The 27,499-nt window shown below is 40.3% G+C and overlaps 2 protein-coding genes across 2 annotated transcripts in view; both read right to left on the bottom strand.

The window, feature by feature from the left end:
* si:dkey-43k4.5 (potassium voltage-gated channel subfamily S member 2) overlaps nucleotides 1-20,749 on the bottom strand; it is a 34,961-nt gene extending 14,212 nt beyond the window's left edge. Inside the window, exons 1-2 of the mRNA XM_067505935.1 lie at nucleotides 20,447-20,749; nucleotides 9,217-9,393 (exon numbers count right to left, since the gene is read on the bottom strand). Of these exons, the coding sequence (XP_067362036.1) occupies nucleotides 9,217-9,387 (171 nt within the window). The 5' untranslated portion in view covers nucleotides 9,388-9,393; nucleotides 20,447-20,749. The remainder of the gene's footprint in view (nucleotides 1-9,216; nucleotides 9,394-20,446) is intronic.
* A 4,121-nt stretch (nucleotides 20,750-24,870) lies between these two features.
* LOC137127406 (odorant receptor 131-2-like) lies at nucleotides 24,871-26,553 on the bottom strand. The gene is made up of 4 exons (XM_067504326.1): nucleotides 26,453-26,553; nucleotides 26,194-26,332; nucleotides 25,337-25,762; nucleotides 24,871-25,098 (listed from the first exon to the last, which is right to left on the bottom strand). Exons 1-4 carry the CDS (start codon nucleotides 26,515-26,517, stop codon nucleotides 24,871-24,873), a joined length of 858 nt encoding a protein of 285 aa, XP_067360427.1. The 5' UTR covers nucleotides 26,518-26,553.
* Nucleotides 26,554-27,499: the final 946 nt, after the last annotated feature.

Here is a 27,499-nt window from a genome sequence, read left to right as displayed (position 1 = left end):
AAGTTTGGTCCTGGAGGGGAAGAGCTTATAAGTATTTGTACAGCCAAGGTGTCTTTTTGTAAATTGTGGTGTGAGGAGTGTTTTAAGATATTGTTGGGCATTTCCATGGATGCACTGGTGGGTAAATAGACAGAGTTTGTATTCAATATGGAGGTGGATGGGGTGCCAGTGAAGTGTCTGGAGGACAGGAGTGATGTGCTCATATTTCCGGAGCCTCATAAGGATCCTGGCAGCACTGTTTTGAATGTAACGGAGGTTTTGAAGGCTCCTACCAGAGATCCCAATGAGTAGTGCATTGCAATTATTCAGCCTATAGGAGACAAAGGCATTTTCAGCGTAACAGAGGGAGAGGGAAGGGCGGTGTTTGGCGAGTAGCAGAGGGTAATGTTGTGGCCAGAAAAAAATGTTAATACAAAATGATGGTAAATGGTCACTTATATAGCACTTTTCTACCTATCAGCAGTCAAAGTGCTTTACACTGCTTATTCACCCATTCACACACCGGTGGGGGAGCTGCTATGCAGCTGGCCAACACTCACCAGGAGCAACTAAGTTGGGGTTCAGTGTCTTGCTCAAGGACACTTTGACATGTGACCAGAGGAGCCGGGGATTGAACTAACAACTGTGAGATTTGTGGACAACCACTCTACCTTCCTGCGCCATAGTTGCCCAGATGGTCTGCGAATAGTAAATGCACTTATAAATTTTCCTGAGATTCAATTAAACTTTATTTATATAGCGCCAATTCACAACAAAGTTATCTCCAGGCACTTCATAGAATAAAGTCAAGACTATAACGATGTATAGAGAGAACCCAACAATTCCCCCTTGAGCAAGCCCTAGGCAACAGTGGAGAGGACAAACTCCTTTTAACGGGAGAAACCTGCAGCAGAACCCAGCTCAGGGTGGGCACCCATCTGCCGTGAGCTGTAAGGATGAATGGAAAATGAAAAGAGAAAAGAAAAAGATCAACAAAAGCAACAACAAAAGGAGAGAAAGACAAGAGGAGGAAAGCACAGTCCATGAAATTCTGGGAAGTAGGCCTGCATTCTGAGAGCGAAGTGGTCTACTGGGATGATATGGTGCTATGAGATTTTCTATATATGATGGAGCCTGACCATTCAGAGCTTTATATGTAAGAAGCAGGGTTTTAAATTCTATTCTAGATTTAATGGGAAGCCAATGGAGAGAAGCTAATGAAGGTGAAAATTTTGATCTCTCTTGCTAGTTCCAGTCAGCACTCTTTCTGCAGCATTTTGGATTAATTGCAGGTTATTTAGGGTGTTACTGGTTCATCCTGAAAGTATTGAATTACAGTATTACAACCTAGAAGTAACAAATGCATGGAATAGTTTTTCGGCATCACTTTGAGACAGGATGCTCCTAATTTTGGCAATGTTCTGTAGGTGGAAGAAGGCTATTCTAGAGATTTGTTTTATATGTGAGGTAAAGGACAAATCCTGGTCAAAAATAACTCCAAGGTTCCTTGCAGTAGTACTGGAGGCCAGACTTATGCCATCTACAATAACAATATTGTTGGACATCATATTTCTGAGATTTGTGGGCCCAAATAATATGACTTCAGTTTTGTAAAAGTAAAAATATGTGTTTTCTAATAATGTTGCCTAAAGGAGAGATATGAAAAGTATGTAAAGTAAAAAATATTGGTCCTAACATAGAGCCTTGTGGAACTTCATTACTAACCTTTGTGTGCATGGAGGATTCATCATTAACATTAAGAAATTGAAATCTATCAGATAGATAAGATTTAAACCAACCTAGTGCCGTTCCTTCAATCCCAATTTTATGTTCCAGTCTCTGTAATAAAATGTTGTGATCAATGGTATCAAATGCCCATTATCTGAGGCCAAGAGGAAATCGTTGGTGATTTTTACCAGTGCTGTTTCTTTACTATGATGAACTCTTAATCCTGACTGAAAGTCTTCCATCAAATTATTCCTGTACAGGTAGTCGCATAGTTGTTTTGCAACTACTTTTTCAAGGATTTTAGAAATAAAGGGGAGATTGACAAGCCTACTTTATTTATAAAGCACTTTAAAAACAGCAAAAACTGTCAGGATCTGTTGCACTTCCTGTTCCTGGACTTTTATTTTGTGGCCCCTTCTCCTTACTTCCTGTCCCTGGTTCTGTTTACCCAGCTTTACCCTCGTTGTCCCTCATTGTTTGCACCTGTTCCCCCCTCTATTTAAGTTCAGTCTTCCCTTCACTCCCCTGCCAGATCCTTGTCATTGTTAATGTGGTCATCATTGTTGTTACCCTCACCCACCCTATAGTAGACTCTGGACTTTTGGAAAGAAGTACCTGACTTTGTGTTTTCTGGACCTTCATGGCTTCATGGATCCTTTAATTCTGGACTCTGCTTATGTGTCATTTTTGGTCTGAGGTTTGCTTTCTGTTTCTTTCTGTGATTTGCTCTAACCCCTTGTTAATTTCCACTTGTTTGGCCTTGGTTATTTCGGATATTAGGTATGCTTCTGTGTTTTTCTATTTGCCAGTGCTTTGCGTTCTATTTGTTCATGTCTGCCTCCCCTGAGTTCCTGTATTAGTTTCTGTGCTCCCGTTTATAAGTTTACTTTGTCATGCGTTCATTCTGTTTTAGTGGTTTATGTTTCTCATCAGTGTAATTTATTTGGCGTTTACCTGTTTGTTAGTTTCTTTAAGTTTTCCCTGTTTATCCATTTATTATAGGTTTCAGATCCCTGTCCGAAGTTTTGGTTCGTTTCATGATTCAGTTTAGTTAACCTCGTGTTTCATGTTTGATACCTGGCTTGTTTTCTTTTGTGTTGTCCTCTCAGAAGCGAGTTTATGTTAATCCCTTAGCCTTTTTTCAATAAAACCTGTCAATCAGCTCCCTCCCCCTTTGCCGTCTCTTCACTTGGGTCCACCCTTAAAACAGAAGCATGACAGTAGGATCTGGCCAGACTAGGACCCAGAGATGTGAGAGTGGTTTTCTTTCTTTTCCTTTTCCTTTTCCCGCCATGGATGCCACGAGGGCATTTATGTCTTTCTTGGGGCAAAGACCCCAGACACAGAGCCAGACCCGGGTCGTGACCGGGTATTTAGGGACCCGTCTGGCAATCTGTCCTCCGGGCGTTGGCCCACGACGTAGAAGGTCCAAACCTCAGACCAAATTGCTTGTCCCTGACTGCCCTCAGTCTGCCTCTATTCCAGAGGGTATTTCTGGGTCGGCTGATGCTCCCTCTTCCCCTGACAACCCCCCTGAGTCTGCCTCAGCTCCGCCTGCCCGCTGCCCATCTGACAAGCACCAAGCTAGGACAGGAGATATACTCAACTAGTAAGTACTGTTTGAAATTAGTTTGTTGGTTTCAGAGGTAGCTGAGTCATTTTTCTTGAGTCTGCTGATTTAGTCTGGTTGTTTGTAATAGTTAAGAACTGTAGGTAGAAAGTTTTGCTCTTCTGGTGAAGTGGATATTTGGTCTGTTGTTGGTGGTAGTTTCAGCTTAGTAATCACCAAGCGTTCACACCTTTGACCTAACAAAGGCACAAGAGGTAGGTTGGTTTCAACGAGGGGGCGGTTTCGGCTGTAGCCAATTAAGACCATATTTAAGGCACCTGTTGGGCTGGAGCGTCAGCGTAAGCGTCAGCCCTTGTTCAGCCCTCCTTGTGTGAAGACCGACGGTGTAAAGACAAGCGAGTGTACCTGCGCGAGTCCACCGAACGAGGACACTAGGTAGTTTATTTCAAACTTCTTCTACTTCTATTTCTCTACTTTGCTCTACATTAACCCTTTCTACTCCGAAAAGCCTTTTCTTTGTTTTACTATGTGTTTTCAGCAGATCCCTGTTCTCCTTCGCAGACGTAGGACATGGCGCCCTACTAGCGGACGACATGTTTCTCACCTGCGCACTCTCACCCAGACCACTTTGCCACCAGCCTCTTTTTCTCTTGCCCTGTGGAACTGCCAGTCTGCAGTGAACAAGGCCAACTTCATTCCAGCTTTTGCTACACACTCAGCTGTTCACCTGCTTGCACTTACAGAAACCTGGATCATGCCACAGAACACAGCCACCCCAGCTGCACTCTCCACCAATTTTTCATTCTCACACTCCTCGCTCATCAGGCCGGGGGGGTGGGACTGGACTCCTCATCAATGACACCTGGAAGTTTTCCTCGACAGCACCACTCAGCAATCTGTCTTCTCTGGAATACCATGCCGTTAGGATTACAGCACCGATTGCAGTCATGGTGATTGTGATATATCGACCACCGGGCCAGCTGGGGAACTTCTGCGATGAACTCGACATGTTGCTGTCCCACTTCCCAGAAGATGGCACTCCTCTCATCGTCATGGGAGACCTGAACATTCATCCAGAGAAACCACAGGCGGCTGATGTGTTTGCTCTTGTAAACACATTTGACCTGAGTCTGGTCTCCACTCCTCCGACCCACAAAGCTAGCAACAACCTCGACCTCATCCTCACCCGGAACTGCACCACAGACAACATCTTGGTCACTCCTCTGCATGTATCGGATCATTTCTTCATTCAACTCACAGTCCTTATCCCGAGACCTTCGCAATCTCCTCCCACACTTGTAACATTCCGGCGCAACCTCAGGTCTCTCAACCCGGATCGATTCTCCTCGCTGGTCTCCGCAACTCCGCCCCCAACACAGGACCTCTCCATCTGCGATGCAGATGCAGCCACAGACAGTCTTTGCAATACACTTTCATCATGTCTGGATTGTCTCTGTCCTATGTCTTCGAGACCTGCCCCTCTCTCACCTTCTAATCCGTGGCTCACTGATGGGATCCGTGAACAACGCACCACGCTCAGGAGTGCTGAGAGGAAGTGGCGCAAATCCAAGACTCCATCTGCCCTTGCTGAGTATCAGAATCTCCTTGGACCTTTTTCTCACAGTGTCACCAGGGCAAAGATCAACTACTACCAGGAGAAGCTCAGCAACACCACGGACACCAGAAAGCTGTTCTCCACTTTTAAATCACTCATCTACCCACCTTCACCACCGCCATCTACCTCTCTCACTGCTGACAACTTTGCCAACTTTTTTACCAACAAGGTGGCAGCCATCAGCTCACAGTTCTCTCCTCCAGATGATGACATCCATCTAACCTCTTCCAACACTGCACTGCTTTCATCATTTGCAATTCTGACTGAGGATGACGTATCCACCCTCCTCCTCTCTAATCATCTAACCACCTGCACTCTGGATCCAATCCCTTCAACTCTTCTTCAAGCAGTTGCACCTGCACTCATGCCAGCTATTACACAAGTCATCAACACATCTCTCAAAACAGGGACTTTTCCAACCTCTTTCAAGCAGGCCTTGATTACCCCACTGCTCAAGAAGCCTTTTCTTGATCCCTCTGTAGTGGAGAACTACAGACCTGTCTCCCTCCTTCCTTTTCTGGCCAAGACTATGGAACGAGCTGTCTTCAACCAACTCTCAGATGTCCTTTCCAAGAATAACCTCCTCGATGTCAACCAGTCTGGCTTCAAGAGGGGTCATTCCACGGAAACGGCACTCCTGACTGTTGTGGAATATCTTCGAGCTGCAAAAGCCACAGGTCAATCATCTGTCTTAATTCTACTTGATCTATCATCAGCCTTTGACACTGTAAATCATCAGATACTCTTGTCCACACTCTCTGACTTGGGCATCTCTGGATCAGCTCTAGACTGGCTTTGTTCTTACCTATCAGGACGAAGCTTCAAGGTATCCCGGAGGGGGCATCTTTCTAACTCTCATAGCTTCTCTACCGGTGTGCCGCAGGGCTCAGTTCTTGGTCCTCTCCTCTTCTATCTATACTTCATCCCTAGGTGCCATCATTCACTCACATGGTCTTTCCTATCACTGCTACGCTGATGACACACAGCTCTTCCTGTCCTTTCCACCGGACGACTCCACTGTCTCATCGCGTATTTCTGCCTGTCTCTCAGACATCTCAGCCTGGATGAGTGAGAGACACCTTCAACTCACCCTCTCTAAGACCGAAGTCCTTGTCTTCCCAGCCAGACCTTTGATGCAACACAACTTCAGCATCAACATTGGATCTACAGTGATTGTCCCCACTAATTCGGCCAAAAATCTGGGACGACCAACTGAGCTTTAAGGACCACATCTCCTCAGTCTCTAGGGCTTGCAGATTTGTTCTTTACAACATCAGGAAGATCAGACCCCACATCACGGAATATACAACCCAACTCATTGTACAGGCGCTGGTCACATCTCGTCTTGATTACTGCAACGCTTTGTTGATGGGGTTACCGATATCCACAATCAAACCCTTGCAGATGATCCAAAATGCGGCAGCTCGCCTAATTTTTAATCCGCCAAAAAAGACCCATGTCACACCACTTTTTAGATCTCTACACTGGCTTCCTGTTGCTGCTCGCATCAGGTTCAAAGCTCTGTCTCTTGCTTACAGGGTTGTTAACTCGACAGCTCCCGCTTACCTTAACTCACTCATTCAAGTCTACAATCCTTCTCGCCCGCTGCGGTCTGCCAACGAACGACGTCTGGTGGTCCCAGCACCGCATAGAAGACACCAAGCAAAACTGTTCAGCGCAATGATCCCACGATGGTGGAACGAGCTACCCAACGCTGCACGCTCAGCTGATTCTCTCCCAATATTCAAAAAACTGCTGAAAACTGAACTCTTCCGCATCTTCCTATGCACTTAAATCTTTAATAAAAACAAACAAACAAACAAAAAAAACCAACTTTCTGCTCTCTTGCACTTGTATCTCATTAACTGAACACTTTTCTGATAGGACTTTGCTTTGATGTTTTCTCCTTGACTTAGATTTTTGCTTGCCTTGTACCTCACTTGTAAGTCGCTTTGGATAAAAGCGTCTGCTAAATGACTAAATGTAAATGTCCCTGTTCTGTTTTCTGGAGAACCCACTCCTCTGACACCTGCGATGTCGACCCCTGTTTCTGGGCTAGCTTCATGTCAGGTCAACACTCTCCCTCACTCAGTCTTGAGTGTCACCGACCAGTTTGCCACAGAGCCACAGGTAGCTAGATCCTCCCTGCATAGGAAACGCTCAACCAGACATCGTAGGACCAGCCTCTCCAGCCCCTCCGGACCCCCCAGCCAAGAAACCCTCTGCAGCACCACCTCGGAATCTAGCACTCCGGCTATATCGGCTCAGGAAGCTAGCGAAAGGGCTCAATTCAAGATCATCGATGATCTACTGACAGCTCTCTATGCCAAGCTGGAGGCTTCCCTCCATGACCCTGCTGCCAGCTGTGCTATAGTTCAGCGTATGGAGGACCTTATTCAGTCCCGGTCTTGGCTACAGGACACGGAGGCTGGTATCAGGTATTTCGCCAGGCTAAGGAACCTCCGGGCCACACTAGGGGGGGAAGCAGCCTCCACTTGCCCAGATCCCCTCACCTGTCCATGTTTAGGGTCCTTCAGGGCCTGCCCTTATTCCTGGTTCAGGTAATTCTCCCTCTTCCCCGGTTCCTGTTTCTGCGCGGTTTGAGATTCTTCTAACTTTCTGGAACGCCAGTTCCTTTCCAACTTTCGTGTTTCCTGTTTTAAGTTGCGTGTTTTTTAGAGGGGCAACACTATCGAGTATTGTACGTAGTTAGGCTGCAGAATTGTCAACAAGATAATCTACTTGTGCAGGAGTAACATTAAGGAGACTACTTTCCATTGTATTAACATATGGTGAAGCAAATGATGAAGAAATAATTTCTTTAAATTTGTTGACAGCTTTTTCACTTAAGCATCTGCTATAGTGGAATTTTTCCCTAACTGCTGTATAGTCCGTTATTGTAAATTCAAATGTTATTAAAAAATGGTCAGACAGAAGAGAGTTGTGAGGAAATATGGTTAATTTATCCATTTCAATTCCATACGTAAGGACAAGGTCTAACGTGTGACTAAAACAGTGAGTGGGTTTATTTACATTTTGGGAAAAAACAATTGAATCTAATAATGAATTAAATGCAGTGCTCAGACAGTTACTTTCAGCATCTACATGAATGTTAAAGTCACCCACTATAATACTTAATCTGTACTAAGCACTACATCAGATAGAAAATCAGAAAATTCAATCAAAAACTCTGAGTAAGGGACTGGAGGACGGTACACAATAACAAATAATAGTGGTTTTTGAGTTTTCCAGTTTGGGTGTGAAAGGCTAAGAGTAAGGCTCTCAAATGAGTTATAACTATGTTTAGGTCTAGGGTTTATTGATAAGCTAGAATGGAAGATTGCTGCAACTCCTCCACCTCGGCCTGTGCTTCTAGGAACATGATAATTAATATGACTTGGGGGAGTTGACTCATTGAAACTGACACCAATTCGACGTTCACTTTAGTGACCTCAGAGTTGCCTAATTGGGCATCATTAACTCCCATGTGAATAATAATCTTATTGTATTACCATTTATCTTTAGCAAGGAGTTTTAAACATGATCCAACGTCGCCTGCTCTGGCCCCAGGAAGTAATTTGACTATGGCTTCTGGAGTCTCTAACTCACATTTCTGACTATAGAGCTGCCAATGACCAGAGTTGGTTTCTCAGTATGTGTGTCGCTGAGCAGGTAAAATTGATAAGAAAAGTGAACCGACTGGTGGTGAACCTCGGGCTTCTGTTTAGCATTAGATCTCTTACGATCTCTTACGTCACATAGCTGGACTGGCTGGATTATTTTTCGTGGTGTAGAGCCACTCTTCCAATTCATTGAGCCTCGCCTCCAAAGCTGCAAAAGCCTTACACTTGTTACCTACACCTTTATCACTAAAGGAGGCAGAGAAAAAACTGAACATGAGACACACTTAGCAAGTGAGGGAAGGAGAGACAGAGGGAGACAGAGAAGCCATTGCTAATGGATAACTGCTAAGCTAGTGAAGCTAAGACAGGTAAAATTTAGATTTAGTTAATGTTAGCTAGTTATGTTTTACAGGAGCAGGTGCTTGTGTAATGCAAGCATATGTCACGTCTCAAGTATTAATCCTTGTCTAGAAAAGTCTCTTATTTAAATAAAATAAGAACTGCAATTGATCAGTAAAAAACCCCTTCGTTAGAAAACCAAGAGAGTGCAGAAACAGGAAGTGACACAATACACTTACCGCACGAGTCCACACCATTCTATGCACAAGCACAAATTCTTAGAAAGCACTGAACTGGCTTTACACTGCTTCTTATTCACCTATTCACACTCACAACCACCAGCTTCCATCCACTTGCCTCACCTGCAGTATATCTTCCTCTGAATCACATGCCAGCAGTTTTCCCAGTCTGGTATCTGGGAATTTCTTCAGCGTGCTGCAGCAGAGGCTCCTCTTCAGGCCGCCAACGTTTATGTGGACGAGGCCCTCGTCAGAGTCCAGGTGGCCCCAGCTGGGCAGTCTCTCCTTCACCATGATTGTCTAGAGAGACACAGGACGGAGTGTGGAAATGTGTGGAGATTCAAGTTCAAAGGCAACAAAATCACTGAACTGAAAAATTTTTTTTGTCACACTCAGAGTAAGTGCTTATAAAAGAAATTTAATTTAGGCAAAATGAAGAGCAGGGAGGAGGAATTCCCAGTAGTTTAAAATAACATGAGAGTGTTTTGTGCCTTTATTTTTTTCAGTGGAGAGGTGACAAGAAACAAGGGGAAAATACCCCCCCACCAGATTCCAATCTGGGATGCTGCAGCTCTTGGTCGACATCTTAAAGGATAGGATAATTTTTTTTAAGTCTTCTCCAAAGGATGGTCCATGTTACTCCTTCTGTTCACAGGCTAATAAATGGTTTCTCTATGGTACTTTGACAATGTAATTGATGGAGAACAAACTACAATTTTCAAAGATAATTCTGAAGTCTATCTGACAAATCATGTTAAATATTATTTATTTGGGGAAAATTCATTGTGAGGGCTCCTTTGTTTTTGAGGCACGTCCTGATCACAGTTACGGAAGGGCCCCAGGGGAGCTTCACTGGATCATCTGAGGTTCAGGTCAAACAACGGAGGGACAACAGGTTCAGTTCTGCTGGTCTCGGAAACTGAACATCAAAGCTTGCAAGCTCTTGTCTCTAAACCTCTGGCCACCACTGCTGCAACCCCCCAACAACTCCCAAATACCTATAGAGTGTCTGTTCCCTGACCAACTAAATTACATAAACTAAAAACGACAACAAGAGGAGTTAATGATGATAACCTAATAAACGTTAAGACTACTCTTCTTACAGAACAGAACCCCGAAACTATTAAATGTGGATTATTAAATATCAGATCTCTCTCTTCTAAATCTCTGATAGTAAATGACTTAATAAGCGATCATCAATTCGATTTATTTTGTCTCACTGAAACTTGGTTGCAGCAGGAAGATTATGTCAGTTTAAATGAGTCAACTCCCCCAAGTCATATAAATTATCATGTTCATAGAAGCACAGGCCGAGGTGGAGGAGTAGCAGCAATCTTCCACTCTAGCTTATCAATAAACCCTAGACCTAAACAGAGTTATAACTCATTATAGAGCCTTACTCTTAACCTTTATCACGCAAACTGGAAAACTCAAAAACCCCTTTTATTTGTTATCGTGATTTTTCTTATTTTCTATCTGATTTAGTGCTTAGTACAGATAAAGTCATAATAGTGGGTGACTTTAAAATTCATGTAGATGCTGACAGTAACTGCCTCAGCACTTCGTTTAATTCATTATTAGATTCAGTTGTTTTTTTCACAAAATGTAAATAACCACACTCACTGTTTTAGTCACACCTTAGACCTTGTCCTGACATATGGAATTAAGGCAGATAATCTAACAATATTTCCTCACCCCTCTCTTGTGTCTGACCATTTTCTAATAACATTTGAATTTACAATAACGGACTATACAGCAGTTGGAAACCAATTCCACTACAGCACGTGCTTAAGTGAAAAATCTGTAAACAAATTTAAAGAAATTATTCTTTTATCATTTACTTTACCATATGTCAATACAATGGAAAGTAGCCATCTTAATGTTACTCCTCCACAATTTGATTATCTTGTTGATAATTCTATAGCCTCACTACGAAAAATGCTTGATAGGGTTGCCCCTCTGAAAAAGAAGGCAGTAAACCAGAAGAGGCGATCTCCATAATATAGTTCGCAAACACCCAACTTAAAACAGGCAACACAAAAGTTAGAAAGGAAGTGGCGTTCCAGAAATTTATAAGAACCTCATTTAGTTTAAAAATGTACAAAAAGCTCTCTGTGATGCCAGAACAGCATATTATTCATCATTAATAGAAGAAAACAAGAACAACCCCAAGTTTCTGTTCAGCACTGTAGCCAGGCTGACTAAGAGCCATAGTTCTGTTGAGCCAAGTATTCCCATACCCTCTAAGTTGCTCTAATTTGATATGCATTTACTATTTGTCTTTGCTATTTGGGCTTACTGGAACTTCATAAGTATAAAAACTAAGCATCACCTTTTGAAACGATGTAGTTTTAGAGAAAAATGAAGTCCACATATGTGAAAAAAAAAGTCTTTGTGTAATTCAGTGCAAACTCTTTATTTCCAGACATATGCCAACAAAATATTCAACATTCAAAGCATTTTGCATGAAAAACTGACAATGCCCTTTTCTTTAGGAACATGTACACACCTAGGCTGTATACTATGAACAACAGACATCATCAGTACTGGTTTGTTGTCGTACAACTTGACAACCTGCAATTTTAACCACTATGGAAATACAACCCAAAATGTGATACGCATGTGGAAGACAGGTCCTAAGAGGACACCTCTAAGCACCAATGATTTTCTTTATGAAAAAAATTTTAACCATTAGAGAAAGAATTCACCAGCTCCTCCCCCCAAATATTACAGATAGAGCTTCGCGTACAAAATTGCTAGAATCATCAATAAGGTCCCAACCACTCTTTTACTGCCTTTTACCCATATATCTCGCTGAGCTAACTTCAGTTATTACCTCATCTAAACCAACAACCTGTCTGCTAGACACTATTCCAACTAAACTGCTCAAGGAAGGTTTACCCTTAATAGATACATTCATATTAGATATCGCCAATCTATCTTTAGAAGCAGGCTATATACCACAGGCCTATAAGGCAGCTGTAATTAAACCACTACTTAAAAAAACATGTCTTAACCCAGGTGTTTTAGCCAATTACAGACCAATATCTAAGTACCCCTTTATTTCTAAAATCCTTGAAAAAGTAGTCACAAAAAAATTATGTGACCACCTTTACAGGAATAGTTTGTATGAAGACTTTCAGTCAGGATTTAAAGTTCATCATAGTACAGAAACAGCAATGGTAAAAACCACCAACGATCTTCTCTTGGCCTCAGATAATGGACTAGTCTCTATACTTGTTCTTTTAGATCTTAGCGCTTCATTCGATACCATTGATCACAACATTTTATTACAGAGACTGGAACATGAAATTGGGATTAAAGGAACTGTACTAGGTTGGTTTAAATCTTGTCTATCTGATAGATTTCAATTTGTTCATGTTAATGATGAATCCTCCATGCACACAAATGTTACCTATGGAATTCCACAAGGTTCTGTGTTAGGACCAATACTTTTTATTTTATATATGTCTCCTTTAGGCAACACTCCATAAATTTCCACTGCATGCCTACAAGACATAAAGGCCTGGATGTCCCACAGTCTTTTACTTCTAAACTCAAACAAAACTGAAGTCATAGTATTTAGGCCCAAAAATCTCAGAAATATGATGTCCAACCATATTGTTACTCTAGATGGCATAAGTCTGGCCTCCAGTACTACTGCAAGGAATCTTGGAGTTATTTTTGACCAGGATTTGTCCTTTACCTCACATATAAAACAAATCTCTAGAACAGCCTTCTTCCACCTACGGAACATTGCCAAAATTAGCAGCATCCTGTCTCAAAGTGATGCTGAAAAACTGGTCCATGCTTTTTTTTACTTCTAGGTTGGACTACTGTAATTCCCTACTTTCAGGATGCCCCAGTAACTCCCTAAAGAGCCTGCAATTAGTCCAAAATACTGCAGCAAGAGTGCTGACGGGAACTAGCAAGAGAGATCATTTTACTAGCTTCTCTCCTTTGGCTTCCCATTAAATCTAGAATAGTATTTAAAACCTTGCTTCTTACATATAAAGCTCTGAATGGTCAGGCTCCATTATATATAGAAGATCTCATAGCACCATATCATCCCAGTAGACCACTTCGTTCTCAGAATGCAGGCCTACTTGTGGTTTCCAGAATTTCCAAAGGTAGAATGGGAGTTAGAGCCTTTAGCTATCAAGCTCCTCTCCTGTGGAACCAGCTCCCAGTTCAGATTTGGGAAGCAGACACCCTCTCTACTTTTAAGTCTAGGCTTAAAACATTCTTCTTTGATGAAGCTTATAGTTAGTGATAGTTATGCTGCTATAGGCTTAGACTGCTGGGGGATCCACCCCCCCCAATGCACTGAGCTCCTTTCCTCCTCTTGACCCTCTCTCCTCTCCTCTCACCCCGCAATTGTCACCACTGTATGTCATTAACTCTGTGTGTTTTCTACCGTAGTTATTTTTGTCCTTCTCTGTCCCCCTTTCTCTGTCTCTTTCTGCAGGTGTCGCCGGCTTTGAAGCTGTGTGTCTTCCAGCGTGCAGCTACTGGTCCTACTAATCTGCCCGATGTTTTGTTGTTGCTTTTTGTTGCTCTGTTCTTTTCTCTCTTCACTTTCCACTCACCCCAACCGGTCAAGGCAGATGGCCGTTGACCCTGAGCCTAGTTCTGCGGGAGGTTTCTTCTGTTAAAGGGAGTTTTTTCTCTCCACTGTTGCCTATGGCTTGCTCCAGGGGGAATTGTTGGGTTCTCTGTTTACATTATTCTGTAAAGTACCCTGAGATGACTTTTTTGTGAATTGGCGCTATATAAATAAAGTTGAATTGGATTGAAATTGAATTGTCTTTCTCTGTGTGTGTGGCTTTGTTTTTCCTTGTTTTCCAGGAAGCCAGTGGTTGGAGCTGAGATTTAGGCATGCCACCTGTGTCAATTGGGTTGAGGTTCTTATAAAGGATGTCTTAAAGATTGGCTCAGTCTCTTCCCCTGGGCCTGCTTGCTGATTTTTCTTTTTTTTTGTCTACATGTCTTTTAGCCTTTCCATCCAACATTGCATACAACACTGATTTGCTAACAAACTTAATTTGAATCTTTATATACTCAATTAAAATATGTTGAGTTTATTGAGAACCTTCTGTGGCCTCCCTTCTTTCTCTATTATTTAAATGTAATCCAGATCTTCACGTTGAAAAATGAATTTCTTACTCTTCATAATTAGTCATCACTGATTGTAATTACATTTAGTTATTTAGCAGACGCTTTTCCAAAGCGACTTACAAGTAAAGTACAAGTGTAAGAGAGCGGAAAGGAAATTTTTTTAAATTAAATTTAAGTGCGTAGGAAAGTGCAGAAGAGTTTTGTTTTTGTGAGTTTAATAGCTTGTTCCACCATTGTGACATCAGTGAGCTGAAGAGTTTTGCTTGGTGTCTTCTGTGTGGTTCTGGGACCACCAGATTTCATTCCTTTTTAGAGCATAGACCTGAATGAGGGAGTTGAGGTAAGCAGGAGCTGTTGAGTTGACCAGCCTATAGGCAAGAGACAGAGCTTTGAACCTGATAGGGGCAGCTACAGAAAGCCAGTGTACTGATCTGAAAAGTGGTGTTACATAATTACTTTTTATTAAAAAGTAGCCATTTGGGATCATGTGCAGGGGTATGATTGTGCAAAACGGTAACCCCATTAAAAGGGCATTGTAGTAATCAAGATGAGATATGACCAGCGCCACAATTAGTTGGCTTTTATATTCCATGATGTAGGGTATGAGCTTTCTGATGTTGTAGCGGGCAAATCTGCATGCTCTAGAGACTGAGGAGATGTGGTCCTTAAAGCTTAGTTGGTCGTCGATGATGACTCCCAGATTTCTGGCCAACTTAGTGAGGACAATCATTGTAGAGCCAATGTTTATGTTGGGTTGTGTTGCCGGTCTGGTTGGTAAGACAAGGACATCGGTCTTAGAGAGGTTGAGCTGAAACTGTTTCTCATTAAAGCAGAGATGTCTGAGAAACGGTCAGAAATGCTCGATGAGACAGTGGAGTCATCTGGTGGAAAGGACATGAAGAGCTGTGTGTCATCAGCATAGTAGTGATAGGAAAGGCTATGTGAGCAGATGATAGAACCCAGGGATGTAGTATAGTTGGAAAAAAGAAGAGAGCCAAGAACTGAACCCTGCAGCACACAACGGCAGAGGGGCTATGAGAGTTAGAATCATGCCCCTGCTAGGATACCTTGAAGGTTCATCCCAATAAGTAAGACCAAAGCCAGACTAGAGCTGATCGAGGGATGCCTAAGTCAGAGAGAAACAAGGAGTCCTGGATTTGTGCCATATCCTCGCAGCACGCCTGAGTATTACCGCTCCGGATTGAGACACACAAGGTTACGGTGGAATGTTAAAAGTGTGGTAGGAGAATGCGAAGGTCTACGAGTGATTGGGATGTGAACTGAATGAAGAACTTATTCGATAAATTCAGCAGAGGATTGGCCATGATGTCTGTGGTGCAGTTCTGTGTGAGTCCAGGTTGTTGCCAGCTTTGTGGGTCGGGGGAGTGGAGACCAGTCTCAGGTTAAATATGTTTAAAAGAGCAAACACACCAGCTGCCTGAGGTTTGTCCAAGTGGATGTTTACATATCCAAGGATGATTTAGAACATACATACAAACTCAGAATCAACAAATATAATCAGGACTCTGACAACTTAAGAATCTGAAAACTGACAAAACAAAGTTATCCAAAGAGTGGGTCAACATGGCATCGCTCCGTGCTCAAATGTCGGCTTTTTCTTTTCTTTTGTGTGTTTCTTGTTTTTTGCAAGCAGCTGAACAGCTGACTGTGTAACAAAAGCTGGAATGAAGTCAGCCTCGTTCACTACAGACTAGCAACAGGGATCACTTACATAGGAACAGGCATGTATTGACTAACAACAGTCTTATAGTGAGGACTGAGTTAAACTATTTAATCTCATTTAAACCACATCTTATTTAATCCCCAATAAAAAATTAAAAACAACATAATTTTTCCAAACTTTTGTTCCTACCTTACCACAAACACTAGAAAAATGTTTAAAAGTGGACAAATTCTCCGTTATAAATAAAAGTCCTGTAATCTAAATGAAACGTGTCAAATTGTTTATGTTAATCCATAGTGCAAAAGTAAAATGTAAATGTTGTAGCTGTATGTTGTATATTGTGTATTTTCTATTGTGTACTGTGTACTGTATTTGGTGTACTGTATAATGTATATTGTGTATATTGTGTACTGTGTACTGCGTATAGACGTCTGTGTGATAAATAAAAGCTGAATCTGCTTCATGCCCTGGATGTGATTCATTGAAAGATTCTTTCAGTGTTTTTTTACCTTAAGTTTAGTCAGCAATCAGCCCCCCCCCAAAAAAGAGAGCTCTCCTGAATTCATTTCTAGAACAAGACGGCCAGACTCTAATTTGATGTTCCAGACATTTTTATGTTAACTACAAAACACAACATGCATTGGTTCAGAGCCAAAAGGATTTGTCTGGACAATAAATCGCGAAATATAGTGAGTCCATGATTGAATTGTCTCTATTTTTGTGTGGAACATACACTATCTGCTCATAACTTATGATTTACTTTCCATCAACTATAACTATGGCTACAAGATACTTGTTTCCAAGTGATCATAATAAAAAAACATGTAGATGCAGCCAAAAAAGAATAAACTCCCACACTTGTTTTACTGTACTCCTGCTACAAACACCCACATAGTGAACACTCTTTCACAATAAAAACTACACTAATACATCTCTCAACTTATTGATAAAAGTTTAGTCAAACTTTCAAACTCTGGAAAGATTTTTATGCACTGACAAATATTGTAAAAGTTCTTAAATGCTCTTCTGCTGCACTGCAGTTCAATGTTAATTCAGTCCGGCTGGGACATGCTGGTTCATTTTGCATAGCAAAAAGTGAAGTTTAGGGAAATAAAAAAATTATAATTCTGATCAGAGTGATGCCCTCTGGTGTAAATATACAGACATCAGCACCAGTACCACATGCAGCGCTTGCTCTTGGAGGACTGAATGTATCCTTCTATTTGCAGGCAGCAGTAAGTGCCTCGCTGCAGGTAAAGTGTAGCTTTAATGTAATGTAATAATGTTATCAGTCTCTAATTGCATGGGGTAGGAAATGGCCCGAGGAATCACAGACAGGCTTTAACCTAATGTGGAGTTAATGGTGTTTTAACCAGAGTAGTCTGACTCTCCAAATCTCTCACTCTCTTCCTGCTGGTATTTAATCAGGTTTTACTCTTGCTCTTCAGCTCAGTTGTTTATGGTCACACAAACTAGCTCCAGTTAAACTGTGGCGGCAGAAATCTGTCTTCATCTGTCTGCAGCCTGCTTGTGTGAATTTAGAGGTGGGTGTGCTCTGTACGTGGGAAGCATGGTGGATTTACTCAAGTACTGTATTTAGATTTTGAATGTTCAGATACTTTTCTTATACTTCTACTCCACTATATATCAAAGGGGAATATTTTTATTACATAGCCAGTAGTGGAGGATATTTAAGTACTCATTAACGGTACTGAAGTACAACGCTGAAACCTTTGTACTTGAATACTGACTTTTAAGTATACTTTTAGTTCACAACATTTCAAAGGGAACTAGTTATTTTGCACATTTACACTGATAATTGTCACCTGTGGCTCAGTTAGTGAAGCAGTTCTTTATGGGCCACGGGGTCAGTGGTTCAATTCCAGTTCCTCCTGGTCATATGTCAAAGTTTCCTTGTGCACATAAATTTCCCCATGGGAACAAATAAAGTATATTAAATTAAAAAAACAACCCAGCAGGGTTCTAAGTAATTCAAATTAGCTCCACCTGTACCTGATGCACACAATAATAATTTATTGCTTATTTTTTCGGCGTATTAAATATATTTTGCCAATAAAACATTTGTACCTTCACATAAAGTCACAATATATAATTTAAACAAGTGTTAACATGAGATTTCATCATCTGCTCCAATCTACCTGGCTCTGCACAAACCTTCAGGCAAATCACAAACTGACCAGTCAAGCAGAAACTGGTGAAATTCTGGTTGAATATCTTTGCCTAGTAGAAGGAACAATACAGCAGTGAAAAAAAAAAATCCATCCATCCATCAAGTTAACCTCTTACTCTGTTCAGTGTCATGGGGGGCTGCATACTATCCCAGCAGCCATTAGGCAAGAGGTAGGGTCCACCCTGGACAGGTCTCCAGTCCAGACAGACAATCATTCACATTCACACCTACAGGCACTTTAGAGTCACCTATTACCTAACATGCATGTCTTTGGACTGTGGGAGAAAGCAGGTGTTCCACAGGTAACCCACCCCTTGGCGGGACTGTGATGCAGGAAGGTAGAGCAGTTATCCACCAATCTCACAGTTGTTGGTTCAATCCCCGACTCCTCCGGTCACATGTCAAAGTGTCCTTGAGCAATACACTGAACCCCAACTTAGTTGCTCCAGGTGAGTTTTGGCCAGCTGCGTAGCAGCTCCCCCATCGGTGTATGTATGATTGTGAGTGTGAATGGGTTAGTGTAAAGTGCCAATAGGTAGAAAAGCGCTATATAAGTGTAAACCATTTACCACACAAGCATGAGGAGAACATGCAAACTCCACATAGAAAGGCTGCAGATGGCCGGGGATTCAAACCTGCAACCTTCTAGCTGTGAGCCAGTTGCTCTAACCACTTGACCTCCGTGCTGCCAAGTGTAAAAATAATGAATTAATTTAAAAATCCAGGAAATGAAAAATACCTTAAGTGCAGAAATATTCATTTGGTTTTTGATTGAGGCTCTGCCTTCTAAGCAATCAGAGAAGTTTCTGCTTTATTAGTAATTGTAATATGATAATGACTGATCCCCACAGGATGGATGGTGAAGTGTAGTAGTTAGTAGAAAAGCAAAGCAGAGCTGGGAGAAGGAGGGCTGGGTGGAGCAGAGTGCACTGGTTTCGAGCTTAAGCTGCAACTAGCTTAAGTTCTATACTGTTAATGCAGAAGTGCAAGGAGGGAAAGGGAGGGACATAACTCATGGCCCCACACCTAGGGTAATGTGTTCAGAATCACAGGACTAGATCTGGAGTGCTGACAATCTGGATTTGCAGATTTTTAGTTCTTGTTTGGCTGTTAAATTAATTGTCATTTATTTACTCTGGATGATTTGATGATGATGGCAGATTTAGTTCCTGCAGGAAAGTCAACTTCCTGTATTTTTTTGTCTGTTTCATCAGCACTGTGCTACTGTTTCTCTGTGGGCTTCCTGCTTAATATTGTACGTTAAGAACCTTTTATAAAAGAGCTTTTTAAATATTTTATCACTGTATGATGAGGGTGTATTCAGAATATTAGTTGGTCCTACACCAAAAGGTAAGATGAGCTTAATGTAAACAAATCTACAGTATGTTACACTGATAAGTAGGTTTGCTTTCAAATCTGAAATCCTATAGTATAACAGCAGTCCATCAGTGGACTGTAACTGCTGGGTAAAATGTTGAGGTACATCTACAGTATTCAGTATTTTCATTTAAAACAATGTTCTGCTTTCAGAAATAAATAATCTACTTTGCAACATTTATTTACAACTTTTCAAAATTAAATATTTATAATTTTGATGCCATGGATTTGTATTAATCTAACCAGTTGTTTATTAATGGTCCCACATTGACATATTTAAATTCCACAATGATGACTACTTTGAGTGCATTTGTTAAAACTACTACCTTTTTCCTTGTACCTTTAATTAACATATAGAATACAAAAGTCTGACATGGAGTGGCATGTTTTAAGACTATATTACTACTGTTTTTACAAAAAAGTATTTTAATACTTCGTCCAGTACCGCACATGATCCACAGCGTCACTTGTCTTAGTGTTGAGGACTCAACAGCAAAAAACAGAAATAACACTTTCCGTTTTTATAAAAATACAATAAAACCTATATATATATATATATATATATATATATATATATATAAATAAAAACATTATTATTATTTTATTATGTTTTTATTATTATTTTTATTATTATATTTATATTTCCAATTTACAACAAGCAGTAAAGAAAACCAGCATAGACGACCCAGTGTCGGTAAGACAATCATCACATGAAGGCCCCATGCTGAGCTCTCAGGGAGCTGCCACGGTGCACATACAGAAATAAAGTCTATCTAAAATTCAAGACAAGACGCGCTGCAGCTTGAAATCGCAGTAAAAAACAAAAACAAACAACAACCCCTGTTTCAGGTTCAGACACTGAGGTGAATCAGTGATGAAATCACATGGCGAGGTTCACAGTAACATAATTTAAAAAATTAACGATGCAGCTGTATCTACCACGGGACGTTACTATAGGCTTTATATCTGAGATTGAGACTTACCTGAGGGTTTTGTCACCGGGTCATGATCCTCCTCAAATGTCACCATCACCCCAGGGTGCGCTGATAACCTCTATACTCTTAGTGTCACATAAACTTTGAGAGCAACCTGTCTCGGCGAGAGGAGGGTACAGAGTCAGCGGTGGAGGTGCGGGTTTCCTCCCTCTGAGCCTCTGCTGGTCCGTCTTCGCTCCAAAGCAGCCTTCGGCTCTTTTCGTGGCATTTCGGATGAGGATCCCGTCGCCGAATGAGAGAGTAGTTTTTATGATGCGTTTGCGGCACTCAGTGGTTGCTTTAATGATTAAACTATTTTTATATTTTCACAGGGATTTTGTATATGACCGATCTCAGTCTGCCCCCCTCCTGTCCAATTTTTAGGAGTGAGTCTGTGTGGGCTGTCTTAATGATTTTTCCGAAATCTCTACCGTCATTTACCGAACTCATGATTTTTTAATTACTGTAACTTGCTCCTATAATATCCATAGACGTGTTTGCAAGCAAGCACTTTAAGTTTCCCACTAACCTGTGCTGCTGACTCTTCACTTTTCTAATGAAGTTAAACTCTACAGAAACTAAACATTTCCCCTCCAGTTCCAGTAAAGTAAGACATTAAATATTTTTCCTATCTTAATTTAAAATTAAGCACAAACTTTATTGTTTTTATTTCTACCAAACACAAAATATCTTTACCGGAAAAGGGTTTTAGAGTAAAAAAAAAAAGATTATTTCTGACCATTAGAACCTGGACCATGATATGAACATTTCTCGCACGTCATCCTGAGTTCATGTCTGTGATTATGGATCCATCTAGTGGCAAAAACCTGGTTTAGCTTCTCGCTGTGGATAAGTGTTGGCCTTTACTCCTCTCCCTTCTTTCTCCTCCTTTGCTTCTTTAATAAAGAATTCATAATGTAGAGCCACAAGTAAAAATACAGGTAAATTTTCTTCTTTTCTCCTTCTATTATTATTTCCGAATGAATTTTGTCAGTTTGATGAAAGAAGTCTACATTTCTTTGTGGTTCTTTCTATTTTTGAGGCTTTTTACATGTTTAAATTATTTGACAGCAAAATAATAAACAAATTCATATTCAGAATGAAACTTTAGTAATTTTAAACTGTGTCCAAAGCTCAAATTGGCAAAGGGAGGAAACCTGAATGAAATTTGTTTAAAGAGCATAAAACACAAACACCAGAAGAAAATGAGGAACACAAATACAAACTGTGTACTTTTACTCGCTACTGCTTAAATGTAACGCACCTACTGCAGTAAAGGCGGGCTTTTTAAACCTTTATGACCCCGCCCCCTCTTCCGTCCGAATTGTGTTTGCAAACGTAATGTCAAAGTCTGTGCGAAACACCTGACGCTAAACACGAGCAAACGTTATCTTAGCGAAACCTCAGGGAGACGTTCGGGGGTAAAGTTACTTGTTTCTTTTTGTTATTTATTAATTTTCCGTTACGTGCTTTTTTCATATTGTAACTGACGTATTTTACTCGTTGGCCGTTTGTTATGTGGACGAACCAGTGCCCGGGCCTTAGCTGACTTAGAAGGTGTTGGGCCATTAGCCACTGTTGGTGGGCGTCGCTGTGCTTCAATTTGTATGTAGAATCCGGTAATCCAGTATTTCTTTACCGATTTATAAGATTTTGTTTTCAATTATTTTTTCTCCATGCTGAGACCTACTACACATCACTAAAGTGCTGTAAGTATTTCCTATATCAGTAGGAAATCAGTAGTATATTGGTCAGTTTTTCCAGAAAGTCAAGTGCAGATGCTCTCAAATTGACCATGTAGGTCCCTTCCAGTTGTGAAAAGCTCTAAAAATAAGTTAATGATGAGAGATATATAAGTGCAGACCGTTTACCATTTAAAATGTATTTTTTTGTGTGTGTTTTGTATCTCAGCTAATATTTCAGCTGTTCAGTTTCAGTGGCTCAGTCTCTTCCAAGTCGTAAAACATAAATTACCACACTGTGTTCATGCACTAAAAGATAAATAATTCCATGGATCTTAACACCAATTCGGAAGTACTATTTCACTAGTTGAACACAAGGTGTTAAAGCTAGTTTGAAGTGTGTTTTGTTTTTTTTTTGGTTTTTTTTTTTTACTAACCCCTTACAGGCATGCATGACCAGATATATATTGTAATTGGTTGACCAGTGAGTTCAAGTGGATATTTGTACCTAGACTGTGAAATCTAGACTGTGACTGTGACTTCCAGCCACGATTTCCGATTTCCATTTCACATAATAAAGATCACTAACATTGTTTTGCATTGTTTAAGCAAAGCATCTCCCCCAGTTATTCAGTCATCCTGTTAGCAAACTATACATATCTCCAGAATCCATTATCCAATCCAATTAATCTTGTGGCTCTGTACTGAGTTACAGACCTGATCTACAGCCTGTGATTGAGTTCTGACCATGCTTCTGACACTTGTTCAGCTAACATTACCAGCTTTACTCAGCTCTGGCTAACTAATGTTAATTTAATGTCAGGACTCAAACTGTTGACAGGCTAAACTAAAGCTGTCACTACTTGGAGAAACAGGCTTCCGCATGGCACCACTATGTGTTAAACAAAGATCCTTTATGAGGCAGTTTGTGAGGGGGGCGTGATGGCTCAGGGGTAGAGCATTGGGTTGGGATGCAGAAGGGGTTCAAATCTCACCCCACGAGGTGTGGCCCCACCCAGCCACCAAGGGCCACCTGTAGTCGGTCCCGAGCCCGGAAAAAATGGGAGGGTTGCGTCAGGAAGGGCATCAGTTGTAAAACTCTCATGCCAAATCAATGTGCGTAACACGTTCCGCTGTGGTGAACCCAAAGTGACAAGCTGCAAGCTGTTGATTAGGCAGCTTGCATCATTTATCACATTTAGGGTGGACTATTTATGTTTGTAAATGGAGTTTGTGATCTCATCAATCTCATATCAGCTGCATTTGTACCTATGTATACATAATGTATACATTTTTCAATGTATACATTAAAATAACAAATTTAGTACTATTTTCAGGTTTGATAAATATTTGTGTCCCTATTTGTTTTCTTTAGGGACAACAATTCCCCTAAAAATAGATTATATTATGAATATGGCAAAAACATATGACAAATATGGCATCATGTTTATTTACAATATCTAAAAGTCTTCTTTTTTTAGAGAATGAATCACGTATTAGAACCCTAATAGAGAATGCATCTTTCCAAGGCCACACCCCCTGTTTGCTGAGATTCTCTTCATTCATAAATACTACCTGACTTATTTTTGGTCAACCACCATTGAAAATTTGTGAAGTTTTAATTTAACCCCATTGAGAATTTGTGCCATTTGCTGGCTAGGACTTTACATAGTAGTCCGACTCTCCCAACATCAATATAAGATTTTAGTGAAAATGAATGCAACTCTCTATAGAGATAAATGTTGTGACATTGCATTAGCTCATTGAAACAGTGCTACAATGAATAAATGCTGTAATCAAAGCTAAAGGCAGTCCGACAAAATATTTTTGTTTATGATATTATTTTTAGACGGGCAGTGCAGATATTTGTTTTATGCAGTGAGAACAGAAATTTGAAGGACTAAGGATGATGTGTTAAAAGTACAACTGCATCAAATAGAATTGTCTAAGGACAGTTGTTTTCACATTTTATAGGTGTAAATGTATTTTTACTCTATGCATAATAACCTGTTAATGACAAAGTGAAAGCATATGTTTTAGTTCCCTTTTTTAAAAATATTTCAAATTCATTAAAATCTGAAATCTTACATTTTCAGGATTATTCAGACCTTTCTTTGATAGCATTTTTAGCTTTGAGCCCTGTTGGTTAAGTTTCTAAAAGTTTCTACACCTGGATTTGGACAGTGGATTCTTCCTGACAGATCTTTTCAAGCTCTGTTGGATAAATGGAACGTGTCCATGAACTGCAATCATCAGGAATTTCCACAGATACTCTGTGGGTTGTGGCAGGGTTACTCAAGGACAGGCAGACTTGTGTGGGTAGCAATAACATGTTATAGCTTAGCTTTATAGCCAAAACAGTGCAGTTCTCTACAGGCTTTAAGTTGTTTTAAAAAGAACAATGATATTGTTCGATGCATGTTTTCTGAACTAGGTAACCAAATAAACTTTAGCTATTTATTTACCCAATAATTTAACATTTTTAAAAGTTGTTTTTTCTTTATTTCTTTTCCACTTCGGGAAAAGAACACACAGTGGACACACAGTCACTTTATAAAGAAACATGTTAGAAAACAGTCTTATCACAACCAGCAGTTACAGAGTGAAGTTATTATGAAGTTACCATTTAATTGTAGTGGTGCTTCCCCCTGATGAATCCAGGTCCAACATTCACGGTCTTAGCTCAGTATTTTGGTCTCCTGGGATAAATATCTGGATAGTTGTGTCTTGAGATTGTAGAATGCAGTTATTTCAGTAACACCTGACTTTGATGATACTGGTTTTACAAGCCACATTCTGGCTCCAGTATTTTCTGAACTGCTCATCACGAAAGCCATATATCACAGGACTCATAAAACGGGGGATGATGTAAACAAGCAGGAAGAAGATGTAACGAATTTCCAGACTCAGGTGGGGGAAGACTGAGATGAGAGCAGCCTGAAGGGAAGGAACCACAAAGGCAAGCATGCACAGCAGCAGCTGAATAAAAAGCACAGGGGAGACAAAAAATAGAAAAAGTGTCACGTCGTATGAGACTAAAAACACAACTATGATTTTCCAGTCACTTATATTTTTTTAGATTTTACAAACATTTTTAAGTACAAATTTTTAAAAAAAGAACTGTGATTTATGCCATGTTAATATCAATAGCCTATCCAATATTTGGTTGTCAGTAAGCTGATCTAAGCAATCTACGTGTTGGCATTTTTAAACCCACCTGGACTCCATGAAGCAGCACAGTGTTCCTTCCTCTCTTCACCTGGGCCAGACTTGTTGAGGCAGCATGTGCCATCATCATTATTTTACAGTATGTGTAGAGTAGTGTGAGAGTTACAAAGGACAGGTATGTCCCATCAAACACACAGTTCTTGTAATAGATTGACCGGTCTTGAAAGACGAGTGAGTGGTCACAAAAAATTGTTGTGTCAAAGAAACTCTGAGGTTCTTTGATGATGGTGATGAAGAGGTCTGTGATTGGTGGTGTGGAGGTGAGAATGAAGATGATGCCGATGCCGATGAGGGTGCGAGGGACTGTGCACATCCGGCTGTAGTGCAAGGGGAAGCAGATGGAAATGTAGCGTTCCAACGCCATGCCAGCTAGGATGAGAGGGGTGGAGCGTGTAGTGAAGACTGCTGTCATTATCTGAGGGAGGCAAAGCAGCTTAATCTTTAGATTTTAAAGTGAAAATACTGTAACAGCAGGTGCAGATTTAAGTGTGTACCGTGAATGAGTTTTAGTTAGAAGTCCCATTTTTGACAGGTTATTAGTAGTGGACCCTTTCAACTAAAAGTGGTATCTTTACAAAATTTACAGCATATACAGTACTGTTAGAATATATAATGGTCAAAAGGAATTCACACAACTGTCCAGAATAGGTAAATGTCATTTAGGCAAACACCAGTTTACTTTATTTTCCTTTTTTCTACATCCTCCCTTCCTCCTTTCTTGTTGTAATGAAACAAGTACTTTAAACATCAACATTAAATGTTTTGTGTGTATTTCACTCGCTTTTTGTTCATCTTTGACATTTGGTCTTTTTAAAACATTTTTCAATGTGACATTTAATGACCTACCAGAAGGCAACAGACAGAGATGCGAATTTTTCTGAAGATGTAGCTAACCACATATAGAGCAGTTACAAGGCTGAGCTGCAGAGCATCATTGATCACCATGCAGATGAACATAATGTACCGAGGATTCTCATAAAAAAGTCTAGGGTCAGAGAAACAAAACCTTAGAGATGGACACTTGTACATTAGGGCTGCAACTGATGATTATTCTAATAATCAATCAACTCATTAGATTGTTAAAAAAAATTCATGTTTGGTGTACCTGTGTCGTAGAAAGGTGTACACCATGCTGCAGTTGATTATGCTCAGAGCCATCCATACCAACATAGCCACTGTGTTCTTTGTGAGAATACTGGAGAAACTCTCTTTAAAGTTATTCTCAGCACCTCCAGTCAGTGTAGAGCTTGCATTACTAATCAGCAAATCCAGGTAGCTGGAGGTGAAGTTGGGCATCATCAGCATTGCTTCCTTACAGTCTGAGGAAACACAGAAATTAAAGATGTACAGAGAAATACAAATATCTTTAATAATACTAGAACACATTTTACACCTAGTTTAATTTATGATTAATTTCTGAAAAGCAGAACAATTAAAAGGGTGCTCTACAATTCATATTGTTTTAAGAAGTTTACACTCATTGGAAAACGAGGATTAAAGTGTAATTTAATTTAGTTCATACATAGACACCTTAAACTGCCAAATTTTGTTTGGGTTTCAAGGCTCACAGTGGTCCTGTGTGTTTTTAAATTGTAAATGTGTATTTGACAGGAAGATGAGAGGAATTGGTTTTCAAGTAATACTGAATTGGTTTGCTCTCTACTAATTTTAAGACTGAAATATTAAAAATAAGAAAGACAACTTACAGGTTAACATTCTGTTATGACTTCAGTATGCTTTTATTTTGACACAAAATACAGCAATATAACTGTAGTAAAAATGAGAAATGCATTAGACCATAACTAAAAATTATTTAGTTCTGGTGTTCAGACATTCATAATAGTCATATAGTTGTTATTAATGCAGACATTATTTGGAATTTATTTACTCATTTATGTGTACAATATAAAACATTTAAGTAACAAAAAACAATGTAGTACTAATATTGCTTTTAATTTTAACTTTTATCAGAAACATTAACCATATTCACAAAAGATCCTTCTCACCTGTTGAACCACTGACAGTGTCAGTGGGCTCCTTTAGTAGCCTGTTGCCTCATATATAACCGTGTGTGTGTGTGTTGATTAGAATATATGAATTAAGTACTAACCATGAAATTGCATACCTATATTGAGTAGGAGAACACTTTAGA

This window comes from Channa argus, chromosome 5 (assembly GCF_033026475.1).
Source record: "Channa argus isolate prfri chromosome 5, Channa argus male v1.0, whole genome shotgun sequence".
NCBI lineage: Eukaryota > Metazoa > Chordata > Actinopteri > Anabantiformes > Channidae > Channa > Channa argus.
This window is presented reverse-complemented; position numbering and strand designations above follow the sequence as displayed.